This window comes from Pygocentrus nattereri, chromosome 15 (assembly GCF_015220715.1).
Source record: "Pygocentrus nattereri isolate fPygNat1 chromosome 15, fPygNat1.pri, whole genome shotgun sequence".
Taxonomy (NCBI): domain Eukaryota; kingdom Metazoa; phylum Chordata; class Actinopteri; order Characiformes; family Serrasalmidae; genus Pygocentrus; species Pygocentrus nattereri.
In genome coordinates, this window is record NC_051225.1 from 12,518 (window position 1) to 24,706 (window position 12,189).

General features: G+C 45.2%; 1 protein-coding gene across 2 annotated transcripts; it reads right to left on the bottom strand.

Moving 5' to 3' along the window:
- Positions 1-488: 488 nt before the first annotated feature.
- srfa (serum response factor a) lies at positions 489-11,760 on the bottom strand. 2 transcript variants are annotated; one of them, XM_017681899.2, is made up of 7 exons: positions 10,930-11,295; positions 8,422-8,688; positions 6,254-6,521; positions 5,799-5,900; positions 5,412-5,594; positions 4,520-4,596; positions 489-4,393 (listed from the first exon to the last, which is right to left on the bottom strand). In XM_017681899.2, the coding sequence occupies exons 1-7, from the start codon at positions 11,293-11,295 to the stop codon at positions 4,307-4,309; spliced, it is 1,350 nt and encodes a 449-aa protein (XP_017537388.1). In that variant the 3' UTR covers positions 489-4,306. The 2 variants fall into 2 exon arrangements, with proteins under 2 accessions (XP_017537388.1, XP_017537389.1); XM_017681900.2 differs by having other exon boundaries at positions 4,307-4,393; positions 8,422-8,655; positions 10,930-11,760.
- Between the last annotated feature and the right edge of the window lie 429 nt (positions 11,761-12,189).

A 12,189-nucleotide genomic window follows, 5' to 3' on the forward strand; every position in this document is an offset into this window, starting at 1 on the left:
ATGGTCTCCCAGAGGCACAAGCACATACATTTCTCTATGTCCAGAATTTTTATTCCCGTTTTTTTTACTAAGTTTTTATGGTCTCCCAGAGGCACAAGCACATACATTTCTCTATGTCCAGAATTTTTATTCCCGTTTTTTTTACTAAGTTTTTATGGTCTTCCAGAGGCACAAGCACATACATTTCTCTATGTCCAGAATTTTTATTCAGGTTTTTTGACCAAGTTTTTATGGTCTCCCAGAGGCACAAGCACATAAATTTCTCTATGTCCAGAATTTTTATTCAGGTTTTTTGACCAAGTTTTTATGGTCTCCCACAGGCACAAGCACATACATTTCTCTATGTCCAGAGGCTTTATTCAGGTTTTTTGACTAAGTTTTTATGGTCTCCCAACGTTCTCTGCGAGTCAAAAGACCCCCGTGGGGCAGTATATTTACTGCAAGATTAGACTTCACCAAAACATTTCATAAAAATGTACAAAAACAGAAACATACAAAATTATTTTTATTATAAAACCATGTGAGTTACAAGGTGGTTAAATAATTTTTCAGGTTGTTTTCAAAAATCAAAAACAATTTTTTTATTGAAAATTTGGGAATTCTCAGCCAGTGTGTATGAACATGAACCATCCAATTATCATCATCAAATCAGCCATGATAACCAAACTGTAAGTACTCAGCTAATCTTTTCTAGAAATTAATCAAAATCATTTATCATAAAAAAATTGCACAGATTTTTAAAAACTGTAATGATAAAAATGAGACGCCTGATTAATCTGCCCAAGATCCCTGGCACAGCGGAACTGGTGCACCACTACAAACTCTGACTGGAGTAAAGCTCTCAAAACAGATTCACTCCTTAAAAAAACGCTAAACTTAATTTAAAACGTAGCCACATGGAGCCACGTCTGATTGTCAGATCTGAATAAAGAAAAATTAAACTGTTGACACCGAATTACTTCCAGCCGTTTTAGTGTTTACACACACACACACTCTTCATACAGCCGAGAGTGTGCGTGAGCATAAAGACAAGTACAGAAACGCAAAGAAATAGAGAGACAGGCCCCCTCACCTCCCCACCTGAAATGCACGCTCGTTACATAATGACAATGTTCAGAACAGCGCCCCCTGCTGCAGAACCAGCGTTAACCCAGATCCTGACTTTACTCATAAAACTAGAGTTCAACTCAATCACTGAGTCGACTCCTCGAAATCCGTAAGACCAGCAGGAATCTTAGTGACGGGAGGCTGAGCTAGAAGATCGTTAATACAATCAAACCTCCATTAAAGTGGAGCATCTCTGACAGTCTCCACTGCAGCGCGACCACACAGGAGACTTTCTGCGATGTTGAAACAACTTTCCTTATTGAACGCACCATTGTGCAAGTCACGTGGTTCAGATTATCGCTCTGATTCCATTTCGTCAGACTCACATTATGCGTACCTGCACCGCATTTTACACTTTACGTCATTATTTTTTTATTAACAAACTGGTTTTCATCACTTGCAGCGACCTGAACTTTGGAAATACTGCTAAAGGAAAACACTGATCAGCGGCTCAACATCCACACAGAGCAGAGCCATGACTGGAGTCATGAAGCAAAACCTGCAAAAATGAACAAACAGTATTTACACCTTCAGCAGGCAAGAACACAAACCTGATTAGACAGTGATATCAATCTTTATGCTGGGGCTGAATCCACGGTTCTGTACTGGATTCACTAGAACCTTCTGACTGACCATCTCAGATTCACTGAACACTTTCAGGAAATGTCATCGTGTCCAACAGACAGCATCAAACTTCAGACTTGTTTTTCCATCGTTTTCTGTTACTTTAAAATACACACAAAAAAATTATGGTTCTTCAAGGGTTCTCTAGTAAAGACAAAGATTCTATATAAAACCAAGATTTCTTCTATTGTGTCAAACTTGACATAATAATAAAGGTTCCAACACCACCTAACAATGATGCTATACAGAACCCTTTTTAAAAATGTTTTACATGAAACCATCTAAAGTGCATTCTCCATCAATCTGCAGAACCATGCAGAGAACCCTTTAATCATACAAAGCACAAGGGTTTATATAGAAGCACTCTCTTTATTACAGAACCCTTGAAGAACCATCTTTTAAGTGTGTTCTTATGTTCGTTTCAGTTAATCAACACAGAAACTTGAGGCTGAATCTTTGCTCGATCAGATGTGACCTTCACTTCGCTGAAGACTCGAGTCTGAATCCTCAGTTAACAGATCAAACACTGAGATCGGCCGATTTTCACATTCCTACAGAATCTGAAGAAGATGAGAACGTTCCTGAAGATCTGCTTGGCTCCTCCGATTCATACGAACATCACAGATGCTTCACTTTAATCGTCTGGCAGAAAAAAAAACTTCTGTCTGTCGAGGAAAAAACAGATCAGTCCATTCTTCAGCTCTTCAGACACTTCCGCTGCTCAACTTTGGATTTTTCAGTTTCTTAAATGGTTTAAATGAACAACTATTCTGACAGAATGTGGATTAAAGGGTTATTTCAATTTTGGCTCACTCAATTGTATTGTTTTATGGTGTACAGTGTGTCTCATTAATATCCACACAGTAATAAAAAGGTACCAGCTTCACATCTGAGCTCATAAATCACTACACTGTAAGCTTCACTGAAATTTCAAATTTTAAAAGGTTTTATCCATTTCAATATGAAATGCTGCTCCAATGCACAAACATATTTTTCCTGGACTTTCTAAAACCTAACAACTGGAAAAAGTGCATCTTTTAAGACACACTATTAATATCATTAGTCATTTCGAGGAGAAATTACAGCCCAGTTTCAAAAGCTCTTTAAAAAAAAAAAAAAAAAAAAAAAAGAATGAAGACACAAGCCTAATGTTTACAGTGTCTTTCAGAAACAACTAAGTTATTTAATTACAGTATTCAGTAAAGCTGAAACGGTCAGTCTGAGGTACTGAGAAAGTAAAATAAAGCCCTTTCATATCAACCACCAGTGAACAAAGCCTGAAGATCTCTCTGCAAATCGGCACAGAAACCTACTGAAGAGCCTCCGTTGCAGGAATGAAATTTATGGTATTTGTTTAAAAAAAAGAAAGTCCCTGTATTCAAACAGTGCGTATCTAAATGACTGGTGCACATTGAACAGTCTGATCAGATGCAGCTGCACTTTTTGTGAGTTCAGTACCAGCTACAGTCACATGATGCCGTTATTATGAAGTCCTGCTGAATGATGGACAGTATTCATCACAGCTGTAGGAGGAAACCCGATAAAAACGTCGGACAGCGTTCGCTTCACTTCCCCCAGCAGCAGACTGACGTTCTCATCACATGACTGATGACGGACACTCTAAAGCCGCTTTTCCACCGCACAGAACCAGCTCCACTTTTTTTGTTCTCCAGGCAAATCATGTACCACTTCAAACCCCAGCATCATCTCATCATCTAGGCTCTGATGTAGCCCCCCCGCCGTTTCTTCTGAATAGAATTCGCCCCCTTCACATCATGGCAGCTTCGTTTGGGGTCACTACATTGAGGGGGCGCTCTATCTGCAGTAGAAAACAAAGTAGCAGGTACCAAAAGTGAGTGGAGTCGAGCCGAGCCGAGCTGAGCCGTACTATACGGTAGAAATGCAGCTTAATATTCTGATCGTTCAAATCATTCAAGCACTGAAAGTATCCAAAGACAGGCAGCTTCAATTTGAGAATGGAAAAGACACTGAAGTTTGGCACAAATTTAAACTGAACAGAATGAAGCCTCAACACTTCGGTTTTGAAAAACTGTCCGAATGTCCAGCACAAGAGGTCACTTCTTAATGTCGAGCCATTCAGCAGACAAACAGGTCACAAAACAATCTGTTTCCTGCAGTGGACACAAAGTGTGGAGCCATAGACTGACAGTGACTCAGTTCACTGCTCGTCCTCTCGACTCAAACGTGAGCTCTTATTAAAATGTTACACTTCATCATTTCATTAAAAGACAGAGCGTTACAAACGTATCTTAATACTCAGCTATTTATAAGCATTCAAACGTCTGCAACACCGCACACTCCCGCAACCACACGTGTGTCTGTGTGAACCAACAGCACCAGCAGTGCAAGCAGGGAAGCTCAGGTCATTACGAATGTAAAATAAGCGGAATAATATCCATAATCAAGACGGAGAGGCAGCACTGGTCTGTCCTGCCTCACACAATCACACACTAACGTTCTTGAAATTCCCAATACAGCAGAGATGCAGTGATGAATTTGAGTCTGATGGCATGGCCGTGTGAACGTGCGGTCAGATCCATCTGCGGTTCAGAGTTCAGTCTCCTTTCGGATTGTCCAGACTGACCACTCGGAGCTCAGTCAGAGTGGTGCTGTTGCCAGCGGGCGGCTGATTTATCAGCATCTGAAAACAGAGGAACAAGTTCACTACAATGTTCTGAGCATCTTAAATATCACACAATAAATCTGTCCCTCAACTGAACTAAGAGAGAAGATGCACAAGAGCAGAACCACAACAGAGCAACGTTACCGAGTGCAGAGGAACAGCGGAGACGGGAATCTGCACAGTTCCAGGAGGACCTGCGAGGAACATCTGAGGAACTGTGCCTGAACACACACACACACACACACACACATACATACACACAGTTCAAGAGGGAAGCAGTCCCATTTCATTTAACCCCTCCACTCAGCCCTACCCCTCCGTTTAGCATGTTCTCATCTAGGTGTGGGGTGCCCCGATTCTTTTTGAGATAGGGGGTGAAGTGTTGGGGCTACATGACCCTCCAAACAGAGGTTTTTCAGAGACTCCAAACAGAAAAAAATTACAATAACCATTATTTTATCTTAGTTTACTGTCGTTGGTGTATTATGGTCCTTTTCTTCATAACAAGCATTAAAAACACTAGCGGACGCCTCGGGAAATAACTAGCTAATTTCCTGTGCTACCTGTACCTGCTGCCCCACTTAAGGTGGAACGGTAAAATTTGAGCGAGAATCTGGAGAACGTCTGACTTCAGCTTCATATCACTGAAGAATTAGGGGGGGTGTGATAATAAATAACTGCCCCCCTCTTTGAAGGCGTATGATCCCTAAATGTAACTAAAGCCCAGCAGTGAGGAGCTGAACTTTCCCCTCCTCTGCTGTCCCTGCAGACGGGCAGGGTCGCCTACAGAGCGGCGCCAGTAGCTGTTAATGAAGTGATGCTCTTTTATTAGAGGGGCTCATTTCAGAGGAAGATCTCAACCACTGCCCTGTAGCTCAGGAGCAAGGGGCAGCACTCGAAAACCAGGGGTAAAAAGAAGAGGTGGGACTGGGCCTCAGCTGCCTGGTCTTTGTCAGGACAGAAGAGCATAAATCAAAATGGTGAACTGTCTCGTTAATTTGAGAGTAATTGTTCTACAAAGCAGTGCTGGACTCACCGGAGTCCTGCGGCTGATTGTGTGTCACATGCATGGCCGTGGTGGAGGAGGTGAACGGGTTCAGCACCGCAAGGCCTCCATCCGGCAGCGTCGAGGTGGGTGTGGCATACATCACCGCACCAGGGTACATCACATGACTCGCCAACGAGGAAGGGACAGACGTTACTACAGCAGCCTGACTCACTGAGACAGAACAGAAACAAAAAAACAAAGTTAAAAAGCAAACAGACGAAGAGAAAACAGAAGTTTAGCGCCCCACCCCACCCCACCACACCCCGCCTCTCTGCGTCTGTTCTTCAACAACTAAAATTCTTTCACACAGAAAAAAAAAAAGTTCCAGTTCTCTAGTGTGATTAGACAGTAGAACCTGCTGTCAGCTGAAATTACCGGTGGGGCTGGAGGAATTCTGGGTAACCTCAGAGCCGCTCTCACTGCTCTGGGGGCTGGTGTGAACGTGGATGGTCTGAAGCTGCTGAGACACTGAACCACCTACACACACACACACACACACACACACACACACACACACACACACACAGAGATCAAACACGTGTAGAGAAGGACAGGCTGGAAATGTGGGCACAGCCTAACTATAAAACAATTAACTGACCAATCACACTGCTACACACTTTTTCACTGTAAACAGGGCCAATACTGCCACACTGTGGACTAAACAAAAACTGCAATTCTACCAGAACAAACAAGGCACATGAATCCATTGCATTTCAGCTAAAATTATAAAACTAATTACCAGCCTGTGTAATTAGATCCTCATGTACTTACGAGTTCTAACTATAAGACTGAAGAACTTCTACACACAGATTTACTGCTTGTGCGCTCACCGGACATCAGAGCGAATCCCCCGGGTAACTGCACCACACCGGTCGCAGCGCCCCCTGCTTTCAGCACCGTGCCGTTAGTGTTGGACGCACTCTGGGAGCTCATGCTTGTTGCCGCTGGCCAACAGGACGCGCTGGTGAGTGGCGGGCCGGTGCTCTGCGTCTGCAGAGCGGCAGAAGATGAGGCCGACTGGGTGGGCGAGGACTGGCTGGTAGTGCTGGTGCTACAAGTGGACGCATTCACTGTGGTGAAGGGCGTTTTCATCAGGTCCTGAAAAAAAAGAAAGAAAAAGCAAAAAATTTAGAAGACGTCATTCAGAGGGGTTTGGTGAGAAACTCTCTGTTCTAGATAAACCTACTGTTCACAGAACTCACTGTTCAGAACATAAGTGGTGCTGATAGGAACCAGACGTCCACCTCTAAAAGCTCCTCGCAGAAAGTTGGTTATTAATTTGTTGCCTGACGACTGAAAATAGCTGCCTTTCTTCAAAGTTTCACGCACCCGCGCCCGCTCACACACACACACACACACACACACACGCTCACACACACACACACGCACGCACGCGCTCACACACACACGCGCGCGCACGCACCCGCTCACACACACACGCGCACGCACGCACCCGCTCACACACACACGCACGCACCCGCTCTCACACACACGCACGCACCCGCTCTCACACACACGCATGCACCCGCTCTCACGCACGCACGCACGCACGCACGCACCCGCTCACACACGCACGCACCCGCTCACACACACGCACGCACGCACGCACCCGCTGACACACGCACGCACCCGCTGACACACACGCACGCACCCGCTCACACACACGCACGCACCCGCTCACACACACGCACGCACGCACCCGCTCACACACACGCACGCACGCACCCGCTCACACACACGCACGCACCCGCTCACGCACATACAGGAGAAAACAGGACGGATGGAGAGAGAAGCTAAAAACAGCTGCAGCTCTTAAAGAATGTGATGAACTTGGTGCCAAGAAATTGAGATGAGACTATAAAAGGAAACAGAATCTACTTTTTAATTAATCAGAGCTGCAGATGAAACAAAGTGTGCGTTTACAGTCAAACTGCATCTGAAACAGCCACTCTTTAAAGAGCATTAATAATCTGCACATTCCTGATAAAGAACCAACACTGATCTAGAGGCTACAACTCAGATTAAAATCAAAGCCCACAACTAAAACAAACTCACACTGGAGGGATTTTATTCCAAAGCAAAAGCCTAAATCATCTTTAACATCTGATTCTGAGCAGTAAAAATGTTTTTATTCTGCCAAATTACAAAACAACATGCGCACTCAGCGCAGGCAGAAAAGACCGTTTCACACACCTTTTATGAAATTATGACGGTGGCTTTTTGTCTGTTTTTTTCCATGATTCAACCTCTTCAGCCTGGAACTCTTACACACTGTGTGTGTGTGTGTGTGTGTGTGTGTGTGTGTGTGTGTCAGTTACATCATTTACAGGTCCTCATCAACCATCATGAAAACAAGACGGTGTGATCACAGTGACACAGAGCTCCTCAGGTGTGTGAACGGAGTCACAGTAAAAGATTTTCACTGGACGTGATTTACCAGCTGTAACAGAACCACTGATTCCTGGCTGATGACTTTAACACGGACTGTTTGTGTTTTTTTAATATTTGAATTTTAAGCCCAGTTATGACTCAGATAACTCAGTGTTTCTTGAAGAGCATTTAGTAAAATGGCACACTTTACAGAGCAGTAACTTATTTTACAACTTATTTCTACAGTTTCTTTGTGTTGCTTCGGGGGCGTGGTTTTGTGTGCACTGCACTGACATAGTCACGCCTCCCAAACAAATCAGTTCAGTGATCCTCATCTGAGACAGTTAAGAGCCGATACTCCGTTAATAAGCTACATTTTCTAATTAAACATCTTTTATATGGCTGGACTTTCTGACTGCGCAGGAAACAAAAAATACCACACCACATTCGCGCCGCACATCAGTCACATCAACACAAACATCACAGTCACACAGTCCAGTCTGTAAAGTGAGGCAGAACCACTGACCGATTAACGGCTCTGCAAGCGTAAACACAGTGACTGAGCCGCACTGGACAGAACGCTCCTCTTTAACGCTGTTAACGTCGTGAGCATTAGCACAAAACTCACCTTTGGCTCCGACAGGCCATCTGCCTCGGACACCTGGTAGGTCAGATCAGTTTCCTCAAAACCGGTGGCGCTCATGCGCTGGTCAGACGACGAATCGGCGCGGGGGGGCGAGTCTGGAGAGTTGAGGCACGTCTGGATCAGTGCTTTTCCCGTCTCGCTGGTGATCATTGGCTGCAGCTTTCGCGTCGCGAACGTGTAAACGTGACCCGTCTCGCTGGCCACCAACAGCAACACCTGCGTACCGGTCAGAGTGGACAATTCATACGCCTGCAGGAACCAGAACACAAGAGAACGAGTTTAACACAGACATACAGACGCAGACGGGGAACCGGATGATCTGTCTGTTCTTAAAGAATGTCACAAATCACTCAGTTCATTATTGCGATTAGTGATGCATCATTTCTTTTCAGACCGAGTATCACTACATATTTTTTGTGCTCACTGATAATGAGACTGATACCAGACGGAGGACCTACTTAAAATAAAGTATCTTCTACTGTAAACGAGTTGAATCATTAAATCTGTCCGACGTTAAATGAAGTTCTCTCGCTCTGCTACATTAGTGATCTCTAGAGCGCTGCAGTGCAGGTTTAGTTCCCCGTCAGAAAAGTTCTTCTGTGCAGTTGAAAGTAAAGTAGGTTTCAGAGTTTTGATCCTCGTCTGTCTCGTTCAGCAGCAGCACAGAGACGGCAGGAACCACATCCGAGGAGCTCACACTTCCAGTTTTCTGTCTTGCTGGAGTCATTTGATTGGCTGGTTGAGCTGAATGTGTTCTAAAGCCAGACAGACACTGTCCTGGGCTGGAGGTCAGGGAACCGGCCCTGTGACAAGAAGGTTGCTGGTTTGATCCCCAGAGCCGACAGTATGTGACTGAGGCGCCCTTGAGCAAGACACCCAACCCTCAACTGCTCCCAGGGCGCTGTGGATAGGGCTGCCCACCACCCCGGGCAAGTGTGCTCACTGCCCCCTAGTGTGTACGTGGCCCATCGTGTTCAGACAAAGGTAGAATTTATGAACTTTCACTGTATGAAACGCTCCATCTGACTGACCTGCTACGGGAAAGGCAGCCTCTACAGACACTTTGACTATGGGCCGTTAACAATAAAGCTGACTCATAATAAACGAGTAGACAGCAACACGCTGAGACGCTGAGCTAAAAACGCTCCGTCTGCACTGAGCTTCAGACGTTAGTTTCAGTGCATTGTGAGGTCGAGTGACAGTCGAGATAGGATGCATCCTGAGCGTGTGTGCGATGTGCTGCAGCTCTGAAGTGAATAAAATGAGGCAGGTAAGAACAGTAGCACTGCACCTGAATGCTGCTGATACACCTGAACCAAAACATTAGAATAATCTCTCACACACTTCATTACGTTATAATTAATGTCATTACTATTGTGGCTGACAGAAAATGCTGTAAACGTGCCCGAACAGATCTGAGATCAGCATCAGCAAATAAATAATAAGAAAATGTTAATAAATAAGAAAAATAATTAACCAACATCACCACAAACAAATGCCCATATTGGTGCATCTCTAACCTGTGAGATCTCTGACCCCGATAGTTAATATAAATATTTAAATGAAGTTGGGACGTTGTGTAAAACAAATAAAAACAATACGATGATTTGCAAATCCGTTTCAACTGATATTCAATTGAATCCACTACAAAGACGAGATATTTAATGTTCAAACAGATAAACTTTAGTTTTTTTTCCAAATATTCACTCATTTTGAATTTGATGCCTGCAACACGTTCCAGAGAAGTTGGGACAGGGCCACCAAAAGACTGGGAAAGTTGAGGAATGCTGTAAAAACACCTGTTTGGAACATTCCACAGGTGAACAGGTTAACTGGAAACAGGTGAGGGTCATGATTGGATATAAAGGGAGCATCCCTGAATAGCTCAGTCGTTCACAAGCGAGGACGGGCGAGGTTCACCACTTAGTGTACAACTGCGCTTATTGAGTGTTAAAGGAAAGGTGATGTAACACAGTGGGAAACACGCCTCTGTCCCAACTTCTCTGGAACGTGTTGCAGGCATCAAATTCAAAATGAGTGAATATTTGGAAAAAAAACAATAAAGTTTATCCATTTGAACATTAAATATCTCGTCTTTGTAGTGGATTCAGTTTAATAGAGGGTGAAAAGGATTTGCAAATCATCGTATTCTGTTTTTATGTTTTACACAACGTCCCAACTTCACTGGAATTGGGGTTGTATGTGTGTGAGTGTGTTGTATGTGTGACTGTAGGTAGGGGCGTGTGTGTGTCAGAGAGAGAGAGAAATCGTGAGTGTGTTTAGGTGTACGCGTGTGAGTACAAGTGAGTGTCAGTGTGTAGATGTATGAGTGTGAGTGTGTTGTATGTGTGTGTGTGTGTGTGTGTGTGTGTGTGTGTGTGTGTGTGTGTGAGAGAGAGAGAGAGAGAGAGAGAGAGAGAGAGAGAGAGAGAGAGAGAGAGAGAGAGAAAAAAAAATAGTGAGTGCGTGCGTGTGTGCGCCTTAGCTCACCTTCTTCATGATGCCGGTTTTCCTTTTGCTGAAAGTTGTGTAGCGTCTCAGTTTGTTGTCGATAAACTCCATTTTGATTTTGACCCGTCCGCGGGTCTTCTTCCCCGGTTTCGCTCCCGCCACTCCGCCCGCAGCTCTGAACCCCGCTGCCGCTGCTCCGGCCTCCGGCTCGGCTCTCTCCCGCTTCACGCCCCTCCTTTCCCCGCCCGAACACGCCGCGTCCTCCTCCTCCCCGGACTCGGAGTCCGCTTCAGACGCACTCAGGGTCACCTGAGTTTCGGGGGGCCTGGGGTCGAACCTGCCGCCGTCGGTGAGCCCGATGCCGGAGCTCATCGCCCCCAGAGCCGCCTCGCTTCCCCCCAACATCCCCCACCGACCGACACCGCACAGCTACCGAGCCGCGGCGCTAACGGCTAACATCGGCTAACAGAGTTCAGAACCGAGACAGAAGCGCGTTTAATCCAGATTATCACCGGCACCGAGGCGCCGTTACAGTCGGCCGCCCAGCGGCGCGGAGCAGCGCAGCGGAAACGCTGGAAAAATAAAGAATAAAAGTACAAAGTCAGTAAATCCGCCGCGAACAAAGTTTAGCGAGTGGAGCCGTCAATCAGACCGCATCACACCCGCAGAGGTGCACATGGAAACGGCGTTCACTGGTATTGTGTATTAATCCGCCAAATTAGCTAGTTCGCACTAATTCTATCATATCATCCAGCAATGTCTGCATAATCACTAAAGCGCGAGCGCGGTAATCTGGATTAGCCTGAGTTCTGATTAAATGTCCATAGATAACCGCAGTTCAGTGCTTCGTCCTCGGCCGTTTAAAGACGCGCTCGGTTATTTAGAACCGGATCTACTTTCCTCCATATAAAGAGAGGCGATGTTGCCTTTTTTGGTAACAACACTCCTTATATGGCGAGTCACAGCGCCGCGCTCTGATTGGTGAACACAGAAATAGGCGGAGCTGCACGGATTCCCGGACCTATAAAGCGTGTTCTCGGGCGGGTTAGTGTTTTATGACTGTGGGTGACGTTTATAAATCGTGATTTGCGCTCCGTCCGGAATGACGCGGCTGAAGAGTGTAAATTAACAGGCTTCATGAAAATTCACTGTTATTAAAGTCGTTCACTTCACTCATCTGAAATAATCTGCTCCAGTTTCCCCTCATTACACACGTTGTCAGACGCATTACGTGCACCTCCGTGTTTAATATGATTGTTTATGCGGTTGATAGTTCGTTTGCTTTCCACCTTAAGAGAG

Excerpts from the sequence above, each read along its gene's own strand:
- srfa (XM_017681899.2), bottom strand. The coding sequence starts at position 11,295 with ATGTTGGGGGGAAGCGAGGCGGCTCTGGGGGCGATGAGCTCCGGCATC. Across the intron at positions 8,689-10,929 it reads AAACCGGCATCATGAAGAAG|GCGTATGAATTGTCCACTCT; the intron begins GTGAGCTAAGGC and ends TGGTTCCTGCAG. Across the intron at positions 4,597-5,411 it reads CAATCAGCCGCAGGACTCCG|GCACAGTTCCTCAGATGTTC; the intron begins GTGAGTCCAGCA and ends GTGTGTGTTCAG.